The sequence below is a fragment of the Caretta caretta genome, chromosome 1 (assembly GCF_965140235.1).
Source record: "Caretta caretta isolate rCarCar2 chromosome 1, rCarCar1.hap1, whole genome shotgun sequence".
In the NCBI taxonomy this organism is placed as follows: Eukaryota; Metazoa; Chordata; order Testudines; family Cheloniidae; genus Caretta; species Caretta caretta.
Window position 1 is genome coordinate 163,039,801 of NC_134206.1, and position 22,022 is coordinate 163,061,822.

At 42.3% G+C, this 22,022-nt stretch overlaps 2 protein-coding genes across 5 annotated transcripts in view; one reads left to right on the top strand and one right to left on the bottom strand.

Moving 5' to 3' along the window:
* Positions 1–4,279, bottom strand: part of TTC3 (tetratricopeptide repeat domain 3) — a 132,923-nt gene extending 128,644 nt beyond the window's left edge. For 3 of the 4 annotated variants that reach the window (XM_048867002.2, XM_048867011.2, XM_048866982.2), the window contains exons 1-2: positions 4,011–4,106; positions 2,024–2,103 (exon numbers count right to left, since the gene is read on the bottom strand). In XM_048867002.2, the coding sequence (XP_048722959.2) occupies positions 2,024–2,092 (69 nt within the window). In that variant the 5' untranslated portion in view covers positions 2,093–2,103; positions 4,011–4,106. Of the gene's footprint in view, positions 1–2,023; positions 2,104–4,010; positions 4,107–4,137 lie in introns of those variants that run through there. The other variant, XM_048866992.2, reaches the window with a different exon arrangement.
* A 108-nt stretch (positions 4,280–4,387) lies between these two features.
* On the top strand, positions 4,388–11,201 carry PIGP (phosphatidylinositol glycan anchor biosynthesis class P). The gene is made up of 5 exons (XM_048867126.2): positions 4,388–4,537; positions 6,297–6,397; positions 8,752–8,824; positions 9,452–9,570; positions 10,682–11,201. The coding sequence occupies exons 2-5, from the start codon at positions 6,316–6,318 to the stop codon at positions 10,810–10,812; spliced, it is 405 nt and encodes a 134-aa protein (XP_048723083.2). The 5' UTR covers positions 4,388–4,537; positions 6,297–6,315; the 3' UTR covers positions 10,813–11,201.
* The last annotated feature ends 10,821 nt before the right edge of the window (positions 11,202–22,022 follow it).

Below are 22,022 nucleotides of genomic sequence, written 5' to 3' on the forward strand. Positions count from 1 at the left end.
ACATCTTATTCAGGTTTACTGTCTTTCAAAGCTTGGAATATTTTAAACCATTGTCTGCCCATCCAGGTGTTAGTGCTGCACTCTTACCTGTTGGGCTTCTTGAGTGCTATCACAAGGCTTCTCCTAAGACAGACTCGGTTCCCTTTCAAGCACTTTAATCCAAGACCTGACTAAATAATTTCCCGCACTATCTGCTACTAGCCCAAACTACCTGTCAGATAGTTCATGGGCTTGCTTCCCTTGCTCAAATAATTTTGCCAGGAAAACATCCAGTTTGCAGATGCAAATGTAGAACTGCTTCTCCACCTCATTTGCATTCTTGCCCCACATGCTCCCTGGGACTCTGGGATCTTTGGGACCTAGGCTGATCTTGCCTCCCAAGCTTCCTTAGCCTGGGGCCCCTTCTTTCTTTCCCAGCAAGTGCTAGAACCATCAAGCCCTTCAAACTTCTGAAGTTTTCCTGCCCTGTGGCTACAAGAGAAATCACTGTATCCCAGATAATTCGGAGCGTGGGGAGGTGGAACCCTCTGGTCAAGCTCTAGCCCTGGCTTCTGTACTGTGAGTTTCCCATTACACAACTTCATGCATTCCCATGGGAGGTCTCCTCTGTTTAAAATTCAAAGTTCTTGCCAGGCAATGTGTCTTTCCATGCCCCAGTTCTTCACATTTCAAGCACGTTAATAATTCTAGGACAATCACCCTTCTTGGCCACAAACAGTGTTTTCTTAGTCTCTTTAAGAGACATTGGGGTCTCTTGCGTCTGAGACTAGGCATCCTTTGTGACCCAGCACTTTCTGGGTGTGCCACAGTACTCTGCACCACCCAGTAATCTCCCTTGTTACTCCAGGGACAAACCCAATTTGCATGCCCCTCTTGCCCACAGTACCTGCACCCCCTTAGCAGGACCATCTGACTTCTTTCCCTTCCATTTCTAACAGCTGGGCCTACAAGGATTGCTGGGCTCCCTCGCAAGCCTGTGACAAGGGCTCCTTGAGTTGTCACTGCTACTCCTTCTGCAGATCCAGAACATATGACATCTTTCACTCAAGATGAGTGTAAGCATTGCTCCGTGTTATCATCCCTACATGATGGGAGGGGGCCTCATTCCCCACTTCTAGCACCATACCATAATCAGGGCCCTCACCCTAGAGTACCCCTGGCAGCCCAGTGCAGCCCCACCATTGTCTCTGCCTCAGTTTCCCTGAGTGATGGTTTTATGAAGTCCAATGAGATGTATATATTGAACATCACCCGTTCAGGGGCCTAGTTTATTCAACCCCAAAGGTGGAATACCACATACACAGGTAGGTGCAGGGCCTGAGTCAGCATTAGTCTGTCAACACAGTTATATCCCATGTCCCTTACCAGTGAGGCCTTCATGACACAGAACTCTTTTCTAGAGTCCAGGGCCTCTTCTTACTAACTGGGGGAGGGTCTCTTTTCTTGGGTCAAGGCCAAACTCCCAAGACCTTTCCTCAGGATAACATCTGATTTCTCTTTTCCAGGGCTTCTGCCTGTTGAAGTATTTCATGGGAGTCATTCATAGTCCCTTCCCTCCAGAAACCCTCCCACTGAAGAGTATTCTTCCCGGGTTTCCTTCACTGGATTCCCATCCCCTCTGGGAATAGCTTTCTTTATCACACTCAGGTACTTCACTGCCTAATTAAATGCCTCCTAATTACTCAGTACGCCAGATGACCCTGAGTTGCCTCATTCTCCCTAGTGCAGCCTGTCAGAGGTAAGTCGAGCCCCTGACTCTTCCTGAGGGCCAGACACCATCTGATACACCCATATAACTTATTCCCCGAGTGGAAGGGGAATAATCTATACTGGTATAGATCATCCTCCTATCAGTATGTGTTCTGATTAGGGACCTTACCAGTATAATGATTTAAATTAAAAAACAAAAACCACCTACACCTTATCTGACAGCTATTCCAGGACAAAATCAGAGTGCAGACCACCTAATTAAGAGCCTCCATTAGGCATCCTGCCAGTCCCTTATATATTAATAGTTACTTACCAATTCACAGCATTGTTTAGCACAACCACCATAAAAAGTGGAATCAGACTTCAATGTAGTTACTTCCATAGTGCATGCCTCTGGGGGGAAAAAAGCCAGAAATGCATTATAAAAAAACCCCAAAACTCAATTCGTATATTCATCTGATAGTGCTTAGAATGTCTGCAAAATTAAGTTATAACCTAATGTGAGGGGAAATGATCCATTCAGCTTTCCACTCAGGACCGTCTAGAAGTCCAGATAATCAGTGTTACCAAAGAGGTTACAATCTAGGTATAAAACTAGAAACAAAAGATGGATAGACCGATGAGGGAACACAGGAAACAAGGAGACAAATATCGGTCAGCATGATCGTCTGTGGTCCCAGCACAGCCTGTTAAGATTTTTGTAGGCTTCATGACTCGAGAAAGTTTTTTGCACTGGACTACAGAGAACAGAAATTTCTATAAAGTTGACTATCTGCTTCAAAAAAAACTAACCCAAAACACTTTCTTTGTAATTTGCATTTTACAGCCTGTACTCTCTTTACTGATCATAGACAACTATGTACACTAACCCAAATTCATAAAATGCTTTTGGTTTGGCTCAGGGCAAACTGTCCTGTGATCTCTGTCTCTCCATGGGCACTTCTTCCAAGTAGCAAACATTGCCTCTACCTGCACTTCTCCCAGACCAGAACCCCACAATTCACAACACTTTAGATAGGATCACCAGACTACAACATTCCTCATTTACCAGCCATATATACCTCAGCTTGTGCAACTGGGTTTAACTATAGACTCCTCTCTGGAAGCTTGTGGCCAATATGAAATGTAGTGGTTCAGAACACATTCTTCAAAAAACAAGTGATTTATTCATTCACAGAAATGTAACAAGGAAAGAGAATAGGGTTTTAAATAAAAAAAGCCTATACATATATTTCCTACCTAAACCCAGCCCACCGTTGCCTGTTTATGGACATACTGCTTAACCCAGGTACTCCAAGCTTGGCCAGAGTGAGAAGGGTTGCCCCCTGTAACTGCTGCCTTCCTGACATACTGAGCTCTCCAGTCAGTGAGTCGCTCACCTCAGCTCCCTGGTTCAATTTTATCCATTCCAGAGACTCTGTGTTCAGGATTCCCAAGTTCCTTTGTCTGACTTGGCACCCTGCATGCAGTCCAGACTGGTCTGCGTGTTTCCCCACAGGGGCTTATCTATAGTCTTTACCGTACAGTGGATCCCAGGCATTATCTAGTTCAGCACAGGACCATTACAGCAGTCTGCAGTCATCATGTCTTGGCTCTTGTGACCCAAAGCTAGCTAGGGGTGATCTTAACACTTACAGAACTAATCCGTCAACCCCCGTTTCACAGGGCACAGGTACACCTTAGTGCAGACAACACCAGCTCTTCACGGCGGTCAGTCACCACAGGGAGGGGCGCTCGCCCGCCCCAGAAGCGCGGGCGCCGGCGAAGCACGGGGCCCGGGGCCCGAGCCGGCGGAGGGCGGGCCCCTGTTCCACGCGGGCTGGACGCCGCCTCACGTGACACTTAGCTCCCTTCGCCCACGTTTTCTCCGCAAACGGGGCGCCGGAAGCGCCTCAGGCCAGGCCGGCATTCCTTGCCGGGCGCGCCTGCTGCCTCCGACCCGCCTCTCCCCGCCACCGGATGCGGCCTGGCGGCGGCGCCGCCGCAAGAGCTCTGGGGTGGGCGAGGGGAGTGAGCGGGACCCGCCCGCTGGCCCCATCCGCCCGGGCTCCGGCTCCTGTCCCCTCTTCGCTGGGGCACCCCTGGCAGATAGCACGGCACGGGAGGGTGCGGGGGGGGGCGAGGGCGCCCTGTCATCCCTCCCCCCCGCCGCGGGTACAGGCCTCTCCGGGGCTAAGCATAATCGCCGCCCCCCCCGGCCGCGCGCCACACGCAGAGCAGGCGGGGGAAGCGCGAGCACAGAAACGATCGTTCAACCGACACCCCAGGCGCCCCCCCTGACAGCGCCCCCCCTCACTCACCGGGCCAGGCCCGAGCCCCGAGAGCAGCGACACCCCCCGCTTCCTGCTCAGCAGCCGCAGCCAAGGAGCGGAACCTCTGCCAAAAAACAGCCACTTCCCCCACCGCCCCTCCCTCTTCCTCCCAGACCTTCGATTGGCTGCTTGCCTCCTGACGTCAGAGGTTTCAGAAACGGGAACAAGCTCCTCGCACCTTGCGTTGCCTGCGCGAGAGGCCGAGCCGCACGCCGACGCTTCCTCAAGCTGGCTGGTGAAGAGCAGGGAAGCGGCTCTGACGTCCTCTCTTAACGTCATGCGCAGGCGACGACTCCGCTCGCTCACGCGTGTGTCTGTCGTGTCACCACGCATGCGCGCAGAAAGCCGTCGCGTGGCGCTCTGGATGTGTCACGGGCGGTCGGGCAGGGCCGGGCGCACCTCCCCGTCCTGATGGAGGAGGCTCGTCGTGCGCGGCTTCCTCTCTCTCTCTCTCTCTCTCTCTCTCTCACTGGCCTGGGGAGTCCCAGGCCTCACCCGGAGCAGGCCGGGGGGAGGTGAGAGAGGGGGATGGGCGGAGCGGGAGGCCAGGGGGCGCCACCTCGGCCCGGTGCTGCTGCTGCTGCTTCTCCCCGCGGGTGTCAAATGGGCGCCGCGAGCTTGGCGCCGCGCGGGGGGCAGTTTTCCCGAGGGGGACGGGTCCGTGCCGGGAGCCGCGCCAGTCCTGAGGGCCTCGCAGCCCCCAGGACACCGAGAGCCTCCGGCGGCCGCGTTGCGGTGGCGAATGGGGCTCCCGGCCCCGTCTGTAGCGTTGTTGCCCGCTCCCTCCCCCCCCCCCGGCCACCTGTGGGAGGCACCTGGGCTGCGGCGAGCTGCCCCGGTGTCGCCTTGACGTTGGCGTTTCCTCGAGGGCCTGCCTCGTTCACGGCCCGCCTCCGCACTGATGGCGAGGAGGGCCGCGGCTGCTCCGGGAGGCGTCGGGGGTTGGCACCCACGGGCCGTGCTCTGCCCGCGCTGCCCCGCAGGGGAGTGAGGCGTCCTTTGGGTGCCCAACTCCACTGCAAGGAAAACCCGGGCTCCGCATGGGTCTTCGCCCCCGGCAGGGGCAGCCTGTGCCCAACAACCTGCTTGGTGCTGAGCAGGAAATACTGCTTCTTTCAACCCTGGCTTCTTGTCCGTGCCAACAACTACAAATCCAGTTAGAGTGCAGGTTCCCCTGCCAGGAGCCGTGGCAACAGGTAGCCCTAGCGCAGTGGTTCTCACACCTTTGCACTGGTGACCCCTTTCACATAACAAGTCTCTGAGTGAGACTTCCCTTATAAATTAAAAACACTTCTTTATATATTTAACACCATTATAAATGCTGGAGGCAAAGCAGGGTTTGGGGGGGAGGCTGACAGCTCGTGACCCCCTGAGGGGTCCCAACCGCCAGTTGGAGAACCCTTGCCCTAGTAGTATGGGTGTGACCACATTGCACCAGGAACAAAACTACTTGATTCCCATTCGCCATAATGAAAGTGAGAGGAATAGCATATTCATGGGTTTCTCAACATCATGGAAACCTAAAAACCTATAAAAAAAATCCCTATTGTAGCTTTGCCAGGCATCCGGTTTTCAACCAGAATGCCTGGTCGAAAAGGGACTGCTGACAGCTGCTAAAAGTCCAGTCAGCTAAAAGCCAGACTAAAGCAGGCTCAGCGTGGCTCCTGGAAGCAGCTGGCATATGTGGCTCCTAGGTGCAGGGGATAGCCACAGGGGCTCCGCATGCTGGCCCTGCCCCGAGCTCCGGATCTGCAGCTCCAATTAGCCAGAAACCATGGCCAGTGGGAGCTGTGGGGGCAGCAGCTTTGGGCAGTACACAGAACCCCTGTGGCCGCCCCTGCACCTAGGAGCCGGATATGCTGGTTGCTTCTGGGAGCCACCTGAGGTAAGTGTCACCCCTCGCCCCATTCTGCACCCCAACCCACTGCCCCAGGTCAGAACCCCCTCCTGCACCCAAACTCCCTCCTGGAGCCTGCACCCCAGCCCCTTGGCCCAGCTCTGAGCCCCCTCCTGCACCCCAAACCCCTCATACCCAGCCCCACCCCAGAGCCCACACTTCCAGCCTTAGCCCGCACCCCAACCCCCTCCTCCAGCCTGGTGAAAATGAGTGAGGGTGGGGGAGAACAAGTGACAGAGGGAGGGGGGAATGGAGTTAGCAGGGGTGGAGCCTCAGAGAAGGGGCGGGGCAAGGTTCAGTTTTGTGCAATTAGAAAGTTGTCAACCCTACCCTAAGGTGAAGTGTAGCTAATAGCTTCTTGTAATTCTTTTTCTCAGTTAAAAAGAAGAGACTGACATGGTTGAAAACTCTCCAGCCCCATTGCCTGAAAGAGCAATATATGGGTTTGTTCTTCTCTTAGGTTCCCAGTTTGGCTTTAGTAAGTATGTTTGCATTCTGAGCAAAGTGCTACATGTATTTGTTGTATTAAAAGGCAGAAATGAATACTGTACAGTCATGCCTCTAGTAAGATGTAGAAGTTTTAAAAAAGATTAACTCTGTGTTAATACTTCTCATGTAATAAAAATTACATTAGTTGTAAAGAAGGACTAAACTAGGGGGAAGGATAGCTCAGTGGTTTGTGAATTGGCCTGCTAAACCCAGGGTCATGAGTTCAATCCTTGAGGGGGCCATCTAGGGCAGAAACTGGGGATTGGTCCCCCTTTGAGCAGGGGGTTGGACTAGATGACCTTATGAGGTCCCTTCCAACCCTGATATTCTATGATTCTATTATTTGCAGTGTTGGGCCCAGGATATTAGAGAGACAAGATGGGTGAGGTAATATCTTTTATTGGACCACCTTCTGTTGGTGAGAGAGAAGCATTAGAGCCCCGTGCAAGCTCAGAAGCTTGTTTTTCTCACCAACAGAAGTTGGTCCAATAAAAGTTATTACCTCCCAAGCTTGTCTCTCTGAACTGTTGTTAAAAATCATTATGCAACTTTGTGGGATAATCCAAGTCTTCTCAGTTCTCCCTTGTATTATCCTTTTGGATTTTGTTCTCCCTGATACTGCTGCTGGTGGCCATGTAGCCGAGTGTGCTGTGGGAACAACTATATTTCAGGGAGTTAGTTGAAAATCTTTCCAGTAGGCTGAGTGTACAGCATATGTGTACACAGTTGGCACTTTGTGACCTGTGTAGAAGTTAAAGGTGCAAAACACAAATGCTGAAGATGTGGACTGATAAAGATGAAGGCTGACGAGAATCACATCAGTTTCACTGTGCTGCTGCTTTCAGCAATGATATGCCACAACAGAGGAAGGTGCTGGAGATACTCATTGGGTAAGGAGTGGAGTAGCAAAGAGCCCATACTCCTTTGCAGCAAGTTTGAGGCTTTTGGGTGGGGAACACTAAATAGAGAAGGAGTGCTCCTTCTCTTGCAACAGTTAGAGAATAGTTTAGGGACTTCAAATTTAGCACATCAAAGACAGAGATGAAAAATGGAGCACCAGCGATTTCAGGGACAGAAGAGCATCTGGCTGTAGGAATCCCAGAACCCTTCCCATTTCAAACAGCTCAGCAAGGATGGAGCTAAGGAGGGCTCCACTCCAAGGGTGTTCCCACCAGACTCTACCCTGGGATTCCATCTTCTATATCCTCTTGCTAGTAACTGTTCTGTTGATCTAAGATGGTGTAAAACCTTAACTTTTGAGCCAAAATTGACCTTACTGTTCTTCTTAAGAGAAATATTTTTGGATTAATACTTACTTCATTGGCACTGAAATCAGTAAATCCAAATTTACTCCCATTCTAAATATATTTTCAGTAAAATACACATTTTTAAAAACATTGCTTCAAGTATTAGGTTGTTGTAACTCTTGTTTCAGTTTTGTGACAGCTGGGACTAGTGTGACTCTCTGTTACTTTATCCTTCCCCACCAATTCCCGATTTATATGTTTACTTACTTGCCAGAATTCTAGATTTTGAGCTCTCTGGGGCAAGAGCTGTCATTGTGTGTTTGTTTGTACACTACCTAGTACAATGCTATCCTAATCCCTATTTTGGGTGTTTACATTTTATCATTTCTATTGGTGATAGCCCCTTAAGTGGCATACTATAGTAAAGAACTGAAGTATTTAAAAAAGAAAATCTCATTGAAGATGTGTGGAATTCCACTCAAATAACATTTGGTACTCCACAGACGTCTCATTTTGGGAGTTAATTGGGTTTGTTGGGGGGGGTTTAATGGCTAAATCCTGCTGTCCTTGTGTGGTCATATTACCCATTAACATTATTGCTAGTTTTGACTGCAGAATTAAACCCTTTGTGGTTTAGTGCTGTCATATAGTTCTACATACGTAGTCATTTGTGCATATTTCTGAAGACCTAGAGAAATACTTTGGATCAATGTTCTTAAAATACAAATGTTTAAAATTAATTTTAAATTAAAATTTTAACCTTTTTTAAAAAATCGACAAATGGTGCAAGGAATTCTTGTCTATTTTATTCTGGAATTAGAAAACAAATATGAAGAAGAAGAGAGAGTTAAAGTACCATCAGTTATAAAGTTTGTATCCCTGTGGCGTAGTTTTTGTTTTCATGGTAGCATTCTATGCAGTATTTCAGCAGACCTATTTAGATGCTTTTTGGAATCCATAGAGAAAATTTTTATAATTTGTTTGTATCCTCTGTAATGACAGTGCTATAAGTGTTGTCTAGAACTAATTTATCTCTTAAAACAATGTAAACAGTACCATTATGATCAAACTATTAACTTTTATTCTTTTTGCACAGTGTTATACCTTGTATGGGCGTATGTTCCGGAATCTTGGTTATTCTCATTGGGACTAACATACTGGCCTCAAAAGTAGGTTAAATTCATTCACTGTTAAACATGTGAACGAGCAAACGCATACCCAGAAAAATTGTGCCAGTGTCCTTTTACATTTAAAATATTTTACATTTAATCCAACTTGGAAAAGGAGATTTAATATGTTTCTCCTCACAAACAGCTACAGTATTTATGTAAAGTAATGTTTATGTAAAGTATGTAAAGTAATGTCAGAAACAACAGTTTACTCTGAAAAATTATCAGCAAGCTAAAATGAAGTGCAGTTCACCTGTCTGCTATGTTCTTAAAGTAATTTGGCAGCTTGGTTTAACTAAGGTTTTTTTCTGAAATATCATGGTAAATTTTATTAAATTACATTTTCCAAATAAACTGTCTAAGGCATTTATTTGGCTATTATTCCATACTGGTCACATACTGATCACATAATTCCAGACTGGATCTTTAGTTAATGAACTGTATTTTCAGGGTCTTCTCTTTTTAGTGTGGTGGGTTTGTCTATAATTGTTTTTTCTATACACTTTAAATTCAATTTAAATGTTTCTACTTCTGCACAGTCTTGCTTGATTTAGAGCTGGAAATAATTTTTTACTAAAGACTTTCTTTTGCAAGATGTAATTTAAAAATAAATATTTTATTCTGCAGGTACTGGGCAGTTGCTTTGCCTGTATACCTTCTAGTTACTTTAGGAATTGGCTATATACTACTCTTTGGTATTAACATGATGAGTACTGCTCCGCTCAACTCCATGCACACCATTACAGGTAGTTGATAATTTTTTTGTCTAGTTCTTAAGCCTCCAACAAAAGGTTTTGACAATCACCGTAAACATACTTGCTAGTATAACTAAACTAAATCAGATTCAAAGCCTTGAATTTTCACCTATGTTTCATGTATTGATGTATTACAGGAGCTGTTATAAACACTTATATATAGTTTGTTCAAACTTCATTTCAATACAATGTTAAAACAGTCAAAACTTGCAGTAATATTTTTTTCCAAATATATCTTCTTTAGGACAACCATTACAGTCTAGCATTTGCTACTCTTTCCCATGGATTTTGTTTCTGCCCACCGATCCAGTTCTGACTACTTGAAATACAGGTGGCTTCCTCAGTATTTTCCCATCTTTCTCAAGATGGTATTTCTTTTATTTGCTGATAACTGTTTTTCCTGAGCAAGAACATGGGAGAATTCAAAAATTACCCAGATTATTAGAATCCAAGTCTATGCTAAAGATAAGCTGTCCCAATTGGCAGCACCATTTCGCCCATGTCCATTCACTTCTAATGAAGACTAACAAAATTAGTATTTAAGGCATGTTTTATTGACTTATTTTGACTTGCTTCCACTGAACTGTACTTTGAAGTGGAAAGAGCCAAGTGTAGACTCTGCAGTAAAGATGGTGATGACTTGATAGAAAGAAAGCTGATGACTTGATGACTAGACTGATGACTTGATAGAAAGCTGCTGAGGTCAAGAACGAAAAGGGTCAGCAACACGCATCCACAGGCAGAATTTAGCCCCAACTCTTTCTTGAATCAACACTATGGAATTTTCTTTGCTAGAGGGAGCAAAACGTTAATATCTACTGTAGATAAACTGATGTTACCAATAAAATGCATTCACTTTCAGTAAACCAGAACGATGCTGTAAATGTCTGAAAAGTGGAATGTTTCTTGAATTTCACTCTGTTAAACGTTGTATTGGATTAGGTTGTAGCTGGATGTGATGTAAAATCAGAGCAGTATGCTTTTATGTTGATGAAGTGTAGGAGTCTAACAACACTTCTAGCAGGAAAACAAAGTATTTCATTTTATACTATCTGTTTTTAATCATGGAATAGTGAAATGTCTTTTCTCGTATTTCCTACAGATAACTTTGCAAAAAATCAGCAGCAGAAGAAATCTCAAGAAGAAGCAATCCCTGCATTGAGGGATATTCCCATTAGTGAAGTAAATCAAATGTTTTTTCTTGCTGACAAAGGCATTTGTAACAGAAATTAATTGGAATCAGGACCTGTTAGAATAAGACACTCGTACAATAATATTTAGAAACGCATTGTAAGAAAAGTCAAAGGCTTGTCAATGCTAGGAAATTTAACACTTTCAACAACTGGAATAGATGGATTTGTACCTAAATTAAGCTGTGGTCAGCACTGGTTCACCTGTGGCATAGAGCACTGAACCGGGACTCAGAAGATATGGGCTGTATTCTCAGCTCTACTGCTAGCCTGCTGGGTGACCTTGAACAAGTCACTTCACCACTCTGTGCTTTGGTTTCCCCATCTGTACTATGTGTGTGATACTGACGTTTATAAAATGCTTTGAGATCTACTGATGAAAAGTGTTATTTAAGAGCTATGTATTATTAAACAAATTGATGATTGTTGAAATGGTTTTATTTCTTAATGTAGAGAGACCTACAGTACTAAACGATAAAATACTTCATTCTGGGAACTGAATTCTTCCATATAAATTTGTGTAGCTATGCTCTGGATCTGAAATAATCTGTTCAGTTACCCCTAGATTTTTTTTCTTGCACATTGAGGGTGGGATTTTCCAAAGCTTTCAGTGTTTGGCTTAATTCTGCTCTCATTGACTTCAGTGAGAGCAGAGTTAGGCCAACACTGAGTGTTCTTAAATATCCCACCCTATTTTGACCGGTCATAGTAAATTCAAGTATATGCATTGTGACTGTACAGTAATATTAACAAAATGTTTTTAATTGTCTAAAACAGGTTGCATTTCTAATTTTTTTCTGAGGGCATCTTACTTGCCTTGGACATATACTGCACAATGGATTTTCTTTAGATATGTATTTCTGCATATCAAGAATATCCTTGTTTTCCTATCTTATTAGGCTTATTAAAAGTCATAGGGTTTCCCAAAACCAGGAGAAAAGATGGGGGATGAAGAAAAATCCAAACAAGTTCCCATTTAAATATTAGTTGTTTTTTCTTAATTTGTTTTCTTGTCCTTCATTCTAATTTCCTTATTATTAAAAAATTATAATTCTTAACAGTACTAAAAATAAAATTCTTCTGGACCCATGGAATTGCTGTAAATGCCATACAAAACTGCAGGGCCGCCTTCTTAAACTCAAAGGAAATCTCAAGGTATACTGTGTTGTTTCTAAGCCACTGCCCAAATATCTTAAACAGAGAATATTCTTCCACTTACACATTACTTTGCTGACAAATCATCACCAGAAGTTGTCTAAATATTTTATTTGTCGCCAGCTGACATCCCAACACATTGCATCATAAAACACTAGTGATACTAGTTAAAGCCTGATTGTAAGACAAAAATACCAGCCCTCCTTTCAGGAAAGAACTTAAGAATTACAAAAAGTTACTTTATTTCCTTTTCTAATGAAATGGTATCTTGGAAAACTTCTGTATGCAGGACCTCATAATGATCCCATTGAAACCAATGAATGTTCTGCCACTAATTTCAGTGGGAGTCCTTCCTCCACATCCCCAGCTTGCTATAGCTAGACAATCACATGGACGTTCCCAACTTGTGATCCAGAATCTAAGCTTGCTTGTTTGGTTGTTTTTTTAGGTTTTGTTATTTGCTGGGGGGAGGGAGAGGAATCTCCAGCTCTTAGAGCAATGAGAAAAATCCTAAAATTTTGAACCAAACAAACCAGTGTAATGCTGTCTGCTTGAGTTTGCAGATAGCCTGAAATAATAGCTCTAAAGTGTGTAACTTGCCCTTATTCATCTTATTGGGGTGAAAATTCCAGAGCCTAATGATTCTATTTCAAATGGCAACATTAACTACTTAATTGCTGATCAGAATATGCAAGAAAGAGTAGTGTCTTGGAATCTCATTTTGAAGTCTCAGATTGTGTAGGGCATATTTGTTTGAGTGGAGCATTTGATTTGGGACAGAGCTTAACTTTTATCTTTTTTCAGTTTGAACCCTTGCTTTTCCTCATTCAATCTTGAACTGATAGAAATTATAGGCTATTCTGGCAAGGACCATGTATTTACTATTGCCTAGCTATGGGGGGAAGAGTGGTGTCGTTAAAAAAATTAAGTTACCAATTTTTTTTTCTTGAGAGAATTCATGACTAGGTCACTCCAGGGTTATATATTTTCTCACATGCAATTTATGGTTATGATTTTCTTGTTCTTTTTCTAATTTTTTCAGAAAGCAATTTAACTTTAAATTCTAACTTGACAACTAGTGAAAGCTCTGGTTCTGGTGTCATTTAATTTAAGGATTAAATTAATTCTTAGTTAAAGATACACAAATCCCTACAGGATAAAGAAGAGCTACTGGAAAATGCCCTCAAGCCCTAAAAGCACACAAACTAAAGGATTATAAATCTTAAACAAAGATTCTATCAGTGATGAATCTGCCATTTCACTTGTCCTCTGATCTAGCACAATTACGGGAAAACTACCAGAAAGGACCTAAGTGAACAAACAAACTGGGGCCATTTATTATTTAAGTGAAATTTGCAGGCACGAAACTCGATCTTTGCTTTTCTGTCATTGAGTGGCAGTGCTGCAATGACATTCTGATGATCTTAATTATTCTCAAATTGAAGTAATCAAAATTTCAAAGGTTGTCTTCATGATCAAAATAATATATTCTGTAATACAATGTATTTTGCTATGGTGTAGGGTTTGGGACTTGTGATAAAGGTTAATGGCATCTAATGTTTAAAACTAATATACTTTGACAGGGCATTGTGGATCTTGAGAGTCCCTCATTACGTGACTTTACATACAGCAGTAATCAGGTATATTTTATTCTTACCAACTTGGTGGGAGGGGAAGCTGCTTTTCACTAGTTCCTTACACCTAAAAAGAATGCTGTCTCTTTAGCTGGTAAAGTATTTAGAAGGCTTTATGCAGTTGTCAGCTCAGAGTTATCAGGTGGATGATTCCAAAACAAAACCTGACAAGATTAAAGTGTGGTGCTGGTTTTAACTCCTTCCTTCCTAAAACATACCTGTGTAAAGACTACCTAAAGATCTGGAATAGACTAAATGTGATCAAATATCCACTCCCTCAAGAGATTGGCTTTAGTGATACTAAATCCTAAATTTGCCCTCATTTTCACCTCTTGGCCTAGCCTTATCAGTCGTATCTTGTCATCACCAAGATTAGTAGTATTTAGTGGACTGGACTAACAGCTTTATTCTTGCTGAGCTTGGCAAAGGGGATAGCCTTTAGCCATATTGTTCAAGTAACTTATATTCTTTTTGTCTGGTTCCTTTAGAGGAATTTTGTTTTCATATGCATTTGGATACTTATTGCCATGATTCTGTTTTGATATTCTATTCAAGAGAGATGCATGTGTAGAAACAGTGTGACACCCTGTCCTCTAGAATGGAGTTTCTCTACAGACAGTGTTGAGTTTGAACATGCCAGAGCTCCTCCTCCTCTAGTGAAGATCAGACAGGATACTCTTTTAATTTTTAAAATGCAAAGGTCCTGTACCCCTACCACTGAATGCAATAGGACTGTAGTTCTCAACCTTTTCTGCATTATATTCCCATATGCCCAAAGAAACACACATGAGCGTGCCCACAGACACTCACAATATGTTCATAACCCTAAGGCTAAGCAGCCATGCAAAAGAAGATGTCACTGATTTCAGTACCAGCAGAATCAGGCTGAAATTGATTAAAGGTATGAGGTGGAAGCCTGTGGTTTTTTACTATGTTGCAGTGCACAATAATGGGTTAGAAAGTGCACAATGGTTAGGAAGGAGCCAACATAAGAGCAATATTACCATGTTGTAATGGGGCACAGACTAATCCAGCGGCACCTCCTGCTGGTTGTCTGGGAATCAGCTCTTTACCAGCTCTGGAGTGCCCTCTGCCGTTGTCTCACCACTGCTGGACCTGGGTGCCCTTTTACCTGGGGTGCTGCCCCTCCGGGCAATACACATCTGACTCTCACAGATCTGACTCTCCCCTCCCCAGGGAACCCCCGACCCCACCCACAGATCTGACTCTCCCCTCCCCAGGGAACCCCTGACCCTCTATCTCCACCTTGCCTCAACCTATGGGCTACTGCCAGTCACCATCTAGCCCCCTTTCACTGAGGCTGACGGCAGTCTGTATAAGCCAGTCATCAAAGGCAAGGGGAGTTTGGACCTGCTGCCTCCGCCTACCCTTGGGCTGCCCTGTTGCAACCCCAGTACCCTCTCTTAGGCCATCTGCCAGGCCTGGAGCTTTTCCAGTCTAGAGCGTCCCACATCCACTGCCCTTTCCCAGCCCTGCTTCACCTAAGGTACACTCCCCAGCAGCCAGGCCCATCTCTCTCCACACTTAAAGGAGACTCTGTGTGCTCCTGGCCCACTGCCCTCTTATAAGGGCCTGCTGTGGCCTGATTGGGGCATGGCCCCCAGCTGAGGCTGCTTCTCCCAATCAACTTAGCTTTTCCTCCCCTGCCACAGCCCTCTCCCCAGGCTGTTTTAAGCCTTTTAAGGCAGGAGCGGCTAACTACCCTGCTACACATGTATTCAGTTACTCTCATTTTTATTGTAAATATATTAAAGTGAGCCCTGTAGGCACTACTATATTGAGATCTGTACCCTAATGAGCTGGGTGCTGCACAAACAGAAAAGAGAAAATCCCTCCCCTTCATAAAGGGAGGGCACAGAGATAAAATATTACAAGTGAATGAGTATGGTAAAGAACTGGCACCGCTTTGTAAGTTACATGTAGGGCAGTCTGTGTGTGTTTAATTGGGGCAGAGGAAGGAAGTAATGTAGCAGGAAAGAAAAGAAGATAAAGAGGACACCTGCTGCTCAAAATTTTAATTCAACATATGAGTGTCCAGAGGTATTTCTCCATAGGACTTGACTTGACTGAGTGGGTCCTCCTCACTGTGACATGCAGGTATACCTATACTATTACAAGCTCTGTCTGACTTGTTCCACGTGCAAAGAGGTCTCACGCTCTTAAAAAATATACAAAGCAATTTAAAAAAAAACATTTTGAAGGTATCAAGTAACTTCTGAATCAGATGTAATTATTTTTGAAGTCATCCATCTTTGGAGCCTAAAAAGTGAGGTCTCTTGGACTACAGATTACTCCTCTAGACTTCCCGCAGTGGAAGGTCAGGCACAGCCACCCATAACTACATCACAAAAGTCATTCATGCAAATCAGGAAAATTAATATTAGCATAAAGTTTGTTTCTGCTTGTTAGGCAAAATGGCAGTTGATTTGGAATTTGCCTGCAACAGTTGGAGCAAGCTAAGGCTCATAAAAACACATGTGGTCTTATTCATTTCATGAAAGTAGGAGGAGAAAACAAATATAAATTTACTTATTTGAGTTGGCTGAGATAGGGGATACTTCAGGTCTGCTATCCTAATATTTGTTAAATGATTCCTATATATGTATGGTTCTTCCTGGCCTTTTGCTGCATAATGGACTTTTTCTATTGGTACTACTCAGATCTTTCAGCCACTTTCAGACTAAAGTTGGATTCTCACTTGGTGGTGTAATATCCTGGTTTTGGCCAACAGTGGGGTAACCAGGATTTCTATTAGCACGTCTCCCTTTTTTCATTATTTGGGGTCTGTAAGAAGCAGTGAGATTTGGGAACATGGAGTCTTGTTCTAGCAATACTTTTAATGAAAGGTGGCCAATATAAATTCACTTTGGTACAGTGCCATAGTCTGTTTGTCACTAGAGACACCCTGGGAGATTCATCCTGCTTGTAAGTCACCATGATGTGAGGGATGATGTCATTTCACAGGTGAACATAACAGGCAATCTTGCAATATTTAATCTTCATAAATTTAGAACACAGAGAAGATTAAGGAAGAACTTTATCCTCAGCTATTGCTTGTTCTTCAGCTCATTTAACATTTCTTTCTAACACTGTTTTTCATCTCTCAATATAATATTAATAAAGTCTATATTAGAAAAAACTATATGAATGTTATTAGAGATTGATTATAAATTGAATCCAGATGGTGACAAGGTCAGATAGAATAGCCTTAACAAGACTCCATTCTTTGGCATGGATGCAATCCCTCCTGGAGATAGCTTTTCCAACTGTGGAAACTTAAAAGGTCCTTGGCACTGGACAGAACTCAGAAGCAGAATTTAAAACCATGTTATGAGTCAGCTTTAATTCTGACTTTTCACAGTAATGAGTAGAATGGTAGATGATTAATAAAAACTATATTGACCAAGTTGCCTTTCCAAGATCCTGCTACCACCAATGTCCCCCTACGCTTGCAATTTAATTGTTTTCAGTATAACAATTTTAGGCAAGTTCAGAAAGGGATTATGATGTATTTTTGCCCTAGATAAATTATCTAGCACTTGCTGGAGGAAATACAATCAATCACTCTATGCTGATAACTATGGAAAGTCCTATGAAACATGAAAATCAAGCTATATTTTAATTATTAATCTTAACTACTAAAAAGATAAATTTGTCCCATAAGATAGAATGTTTCAAGACTTTTCTTCAAGGTCCTAAGGTAACAATAAACTCATTACTATAGGGATACTTTGTGGCCTTCTTCCTGCAAGTGATGGATGATTCAAAGGTCATTGAAAGCCCCTCTGGGTCAGGCCCCAGATGAATTAACAAACCAAAGCTAAAAGGTGCAGGGAAACAGAAGATGTATGCTGCTTGTTCATTTGTAGCCTTTTTTTTTTTTTTTTTAAAAGCTGGTAATGTATCACTTCATTATGGGGCTTCTGCATTTTTATAGTAGTTTGAGCATTATCATAATCTAAATCATATTTATGGTGGTCATGGCCATGTGCAATAAGGTTTTACTAAATATTAGTAGAAGAAATCTTCCTATGTTACAGAAAAGATATTTTTGCAGTTTAACAAAAATGAGAGGCAGTTACCTGAGTTTCTATAGTGAAAACCTCTGTTATGGGTTAGTATTGTAATACCATAATTGTTAAAGATGGAAAACCATTAAATCTCACTCCCAAAGTCTTTCTGATTCATTCCACATAATTTTTAAATGGTCTTAAGTGTTATAAAATAAAGAAACATTCTATTAACCCTGAGTGCCCCATGCACAGTACATGGTTATGGCAGTATACATAGCCATGTGTCTATACGGGACTTCTGCTCTCTATTTTTGTGTAGATAGTTAATCCTCCAAACAGGAGCTTCTGCACCACACTCCTGAATATTAGCCATCTCTCTCTCACACACACACAATTAAATAAAATAAAAATCACCAGTATCTCAGGATACCCTTTGGTGACCATCTCCTAAAAAGGATCTTGCAGCCTGAAGGCTTTCAAAGATGTCCTACAATTTGAGAAGTAGTCCTGCTGAAGAAGATCCCACTAAGTGGGTGGGTGGAGGCAGAGGGCTGAGTGCTGCTAATATGCCACCTGAAATTCACTCTGGAGGGGATTAGCCTGAATATACTTTCTTAAGGGTCAGAACTTACAGTTTTGCTGGGAAGTGGGTGACAGAAGGCATTATACTTTTTTAAGTTATGGTGAGTACATAGGTGTTCCTGAGACATACGTTCTGGGGCTCAAGGATGTACAGGGCATGACAAGATGTTTGTAACTTGCTGCAGCTTTGGGTGGTGATGAGAAGTAGGTACTTAGTGAAGTAGGTGCTGGAGACACAATGTTGCTGGGTGACAAGCTACACTATTGAATGAGTTGTAATGTAAAGAGAAATTTTCTGGCTGGGAATGTAGAATAATACATACAAAAATAAATACAGATAAAATATTATAAAAGCACCTATTAACATGGTATTTAAGCAGTGTGCAAGGACAGTTAAACTGACCTAATACTGGGTGTAGACCATGCTAGGTGGACAGAAGAATTCTTCTATTTACCTAGCTCCTGCCTCTTGAGGAGGTGGATTCATAACAGCAAAGGGACAACCCCTCAAGTCACTGTAATGAGTGTCTACACTGATATGCTACAGCAACAGCAGTTTAAATGTGGCCATAGCTTTAGTTTGTTACTGACAACGTTGCAGACAGTGTGAAATTGGGAAGGAACACAGATTTTCCCCTTAACTTATTATTACCATGCTTTTTGAGTTTTGAGTTGGTTAGATATGTCCTGAAGCAGCTTTAACTGTCATTATACAAAGTTTGTGTGTGTTTACTTCTTGTTTTGCTTTTTAAATTCAGGATTGGCGTACCTCCATGGGTAGGTCTTAGGGGGCAGGGCAAAGAAAGGAAGAGAGGGAGATGACTAAGTATGAAACACCTGGATATTCTGCCATTACAGATTATAATAGTTCTTAAATTACAAATATGTGTCACAGGCTGTTTTCTCATTATATGAATTAAATAAACCAGAGGTTTTTACAAAGAAAATTGAAAAATAAAATCACCCACATGCAACCATAGCAACATCTCTTGTGTCAACAGATCAGTTTGAACCCTGGACTAGAACTGGGTGAAAATTTTCAGACAAATAGTTTTTGTTGGAAAATGCAGCTTTGCCCCAAAATTATAAGTGAATTTGATAGATTTGGCCAACATTTATGGGGGGATGACTTGGGCAACATTTATAGTGGAGTAGGCGCTGTCTCCCTTTTAACCTTTAGATCCCAGACTAGGGTACTCACCTGGATTGTGGGAGACCTCAGTTGTTTTCCCTCCTCTACCTGATTAGGAACAGTGATTTGAACTTGGGAAACATCTCCTCCATTACAGTATAATGCCCTAATCACTGAGCAATAGTTTGAAAAATCACTATCTCCTGTTGAAGCTGTTCCACTTTGTATAAAATATTTTAATAGTCATTGACCCAGAGCGCACAACTGAAAATGCTCCTATTGACTGTTGGTCAGGGCATATACCTCTGATGTAGGAAACCCAAATTCAAGTCCCTGTTCAAAGGGCTATTTCATTATTTATACACATGGAATGGTATCAATAGAAGAGTTTGATAGTCACCGTTGGCAAGATATCCCACAGCCCAGTGATTAGGGCAGTGGCTCTCAATCTTTCCAGACTACTGTACCCCTTTCAGGAGTCTGATTTGTTTTGCGTATCCCCAGGTTTCATCTCACTTAAAAACTACTTGTTTACAAAATCTGACATAACAATACAATAGTGTCACAGCACACTGTTACTGAAAAATTGCCTACTTTCTCATTCTTACCATATTATAATAAATTGGAATATAAATACTATACTTACGATTTAGTGTATTGAATATAGAGCAGTATAAACAAGCCATTATCAGTACGAAATTTTAGTTTGTACTGACTTTGCTAGTGCTTTTTATGTAGCCTGTTGTAAAACTAGGCAAATATCTAGATGAGTTGATGTACCCCTGTAAGACCTCTCCATACTCCTAGGGGTACGCATACCCCTGGTTGAGAACCACTGGATTAGGGCACTCTTCTGTACTGTGGGAGACTTAAATTAAAATCCTTGCACCATATAAGGCAGAGGAGGTCTTCCACATCCCAAGCAAGCATCCTAACTACTTGGCTTAATGGTGGGGGTTTGAATCTACCCCATCATTTTCTTTGCTTTTATGTTTAAAAAGTGCCTGGGGAAAGAAATTAATTTCAGGTCAAAGAAAATGTGTAGACCTGACCTAACATTTGAGACTACCGTGTTAAAGACCTGGGTTCTCTTCGATTATGCCTGCACTGATCTTGTGTAACCCATTAACTCATATATAAAAATAAAATGGTAGGTCATATGTCTGCCCTCTAGGTTTGGGGTTCATGGCCTTACTCAACAACAAGGCTGATGAAGTGCAGAGAAATATATATCACACTTAGCAAAGGCAAGATTGGAACATTTTTTCCTACACCACAGGAAATGTTGCTTTCCCCCAATCCATAAGGCCTTTTGGTGGCTCACTAAACTCCTCCTCAACCAGCCTGGTTTTATTGATGCTGGGACATGGAATTATTTTATCAGTAATCCATGTAAATGCAGGGATATCAAATTTATTGTCACAGTTTTCCCTCCCAGAAGGATTGTAATATATACAAATTATCTTATCTGCTGGATATGCCTCTTACCCTAGCTTGCTTAAAAAACAAATTCTGTTATGTAATATTGTAATTCACACTGAATCAAATATTACTCTTATTTTAAAATACCATAATTTCCCCTTTTAAATAAACACACCACAAAGATGCATATGATATGTACAATACAAATACATCTTTCTTCAGGAGCACATGGTCTAGTGATTTACTTATTTCTTATTAATGTTCATCTGTACACAGTTGACCTTTATAGGAACTTTTTTCCCCTTCATGCATTTCTGTTAGTAGCCCTTTAAAAATTTTGCAGCGTTAAACTAGCCATCTCTCAAGGAGAGCAATTTTGTAACTAGTAGCTACTGGATTTTTTTTTTTCTCAGCTGGTAAGTACCTGTTATGTTTTTCTTAGCTTTCTTTCTTGTTGTTGAGGAGGTAGTGTATTCTCATACAAAGGGTCTGAGTCAAAAAATCAAGAAAATTTATATTGGAAGTTAAATACTGCTTTTGATGAGCATATTGTTGAATTTTGCTTTAGTCTTTTTTTCAATATGCATGTGTCTTGCATTTTACTCAGAGTTGTGTTAAGGTATAGTATTGTGTAATATTAAGGGCTCTTTCCGAAATATATGAAGTCAATGGACAATATATTGTCATACGCTATATGGGCTCAGATCCCTCTACACATAATGGCATGAGTGAAATTGGAAAGGTTTTAGTTAACTTGTTTTTTTTCCTGTCATAGTTCATACCCTTCAAGGAACTTTAATAATATTAGATTTAAGTGTATGAATAAGAGCTTAAATAACTTCAGTTATTTTTTGGATAATATTTACATCCTGTCTCAAAACTCATATGTAAAATTTCAGTTTAGGATGAATAAAACACAGAATATGTTTTATAATGGAAACAGCCACTGCTCCTTTAAAGTTGAAAGGCAATGGGTACTACTAGCATTAAAGGACTTCTTTGTGTATACTTTGTTCAAGATTAAAAAGTGTGAATGCACATTTTTTGTGCCAACTAGTTCATTGATTTTGGTTTAAATGGATTTTATAGCATACTTTAAGTGTGTGTCTATATTTGCTGAATAGTTCGTAAAAATGTTAATGATGCATGCTCAAAACCTTTTGAACTCTTCGTAATTAGATCTGTCTTTAAAACAGTTGGATTCTGCAGTGGGGGATATTCCCTGATTCCAGGTATGCTCTTTTCCTTAAAATTCCATTGTTGCCATTACTATCATGCACTGACTATGATGGAA

Coding starts and splice junctions, on each gene's coding strand:
- PIGP (XM_048867126.2), top strand. CDS start 6,316: ATGGTTGAAAACTCTCCAGCCCCATTGCCTGAAAGAGCAATATATGGG. Junction 6,398..8,751: donor AGGTTCCCAGTTTGGCTTTA/GTAAGTATGTTT, acceptor CTTTTTGCACAG/TGTTATACCTTGTATGGGCG. Junction 8,825..9,451: donor CTAACATACTGGCCTCAAAA/GTAGGTTAAATT, acceptor TTTATTCTGCAG/GTACTGGGCAGTTGCTTTGC.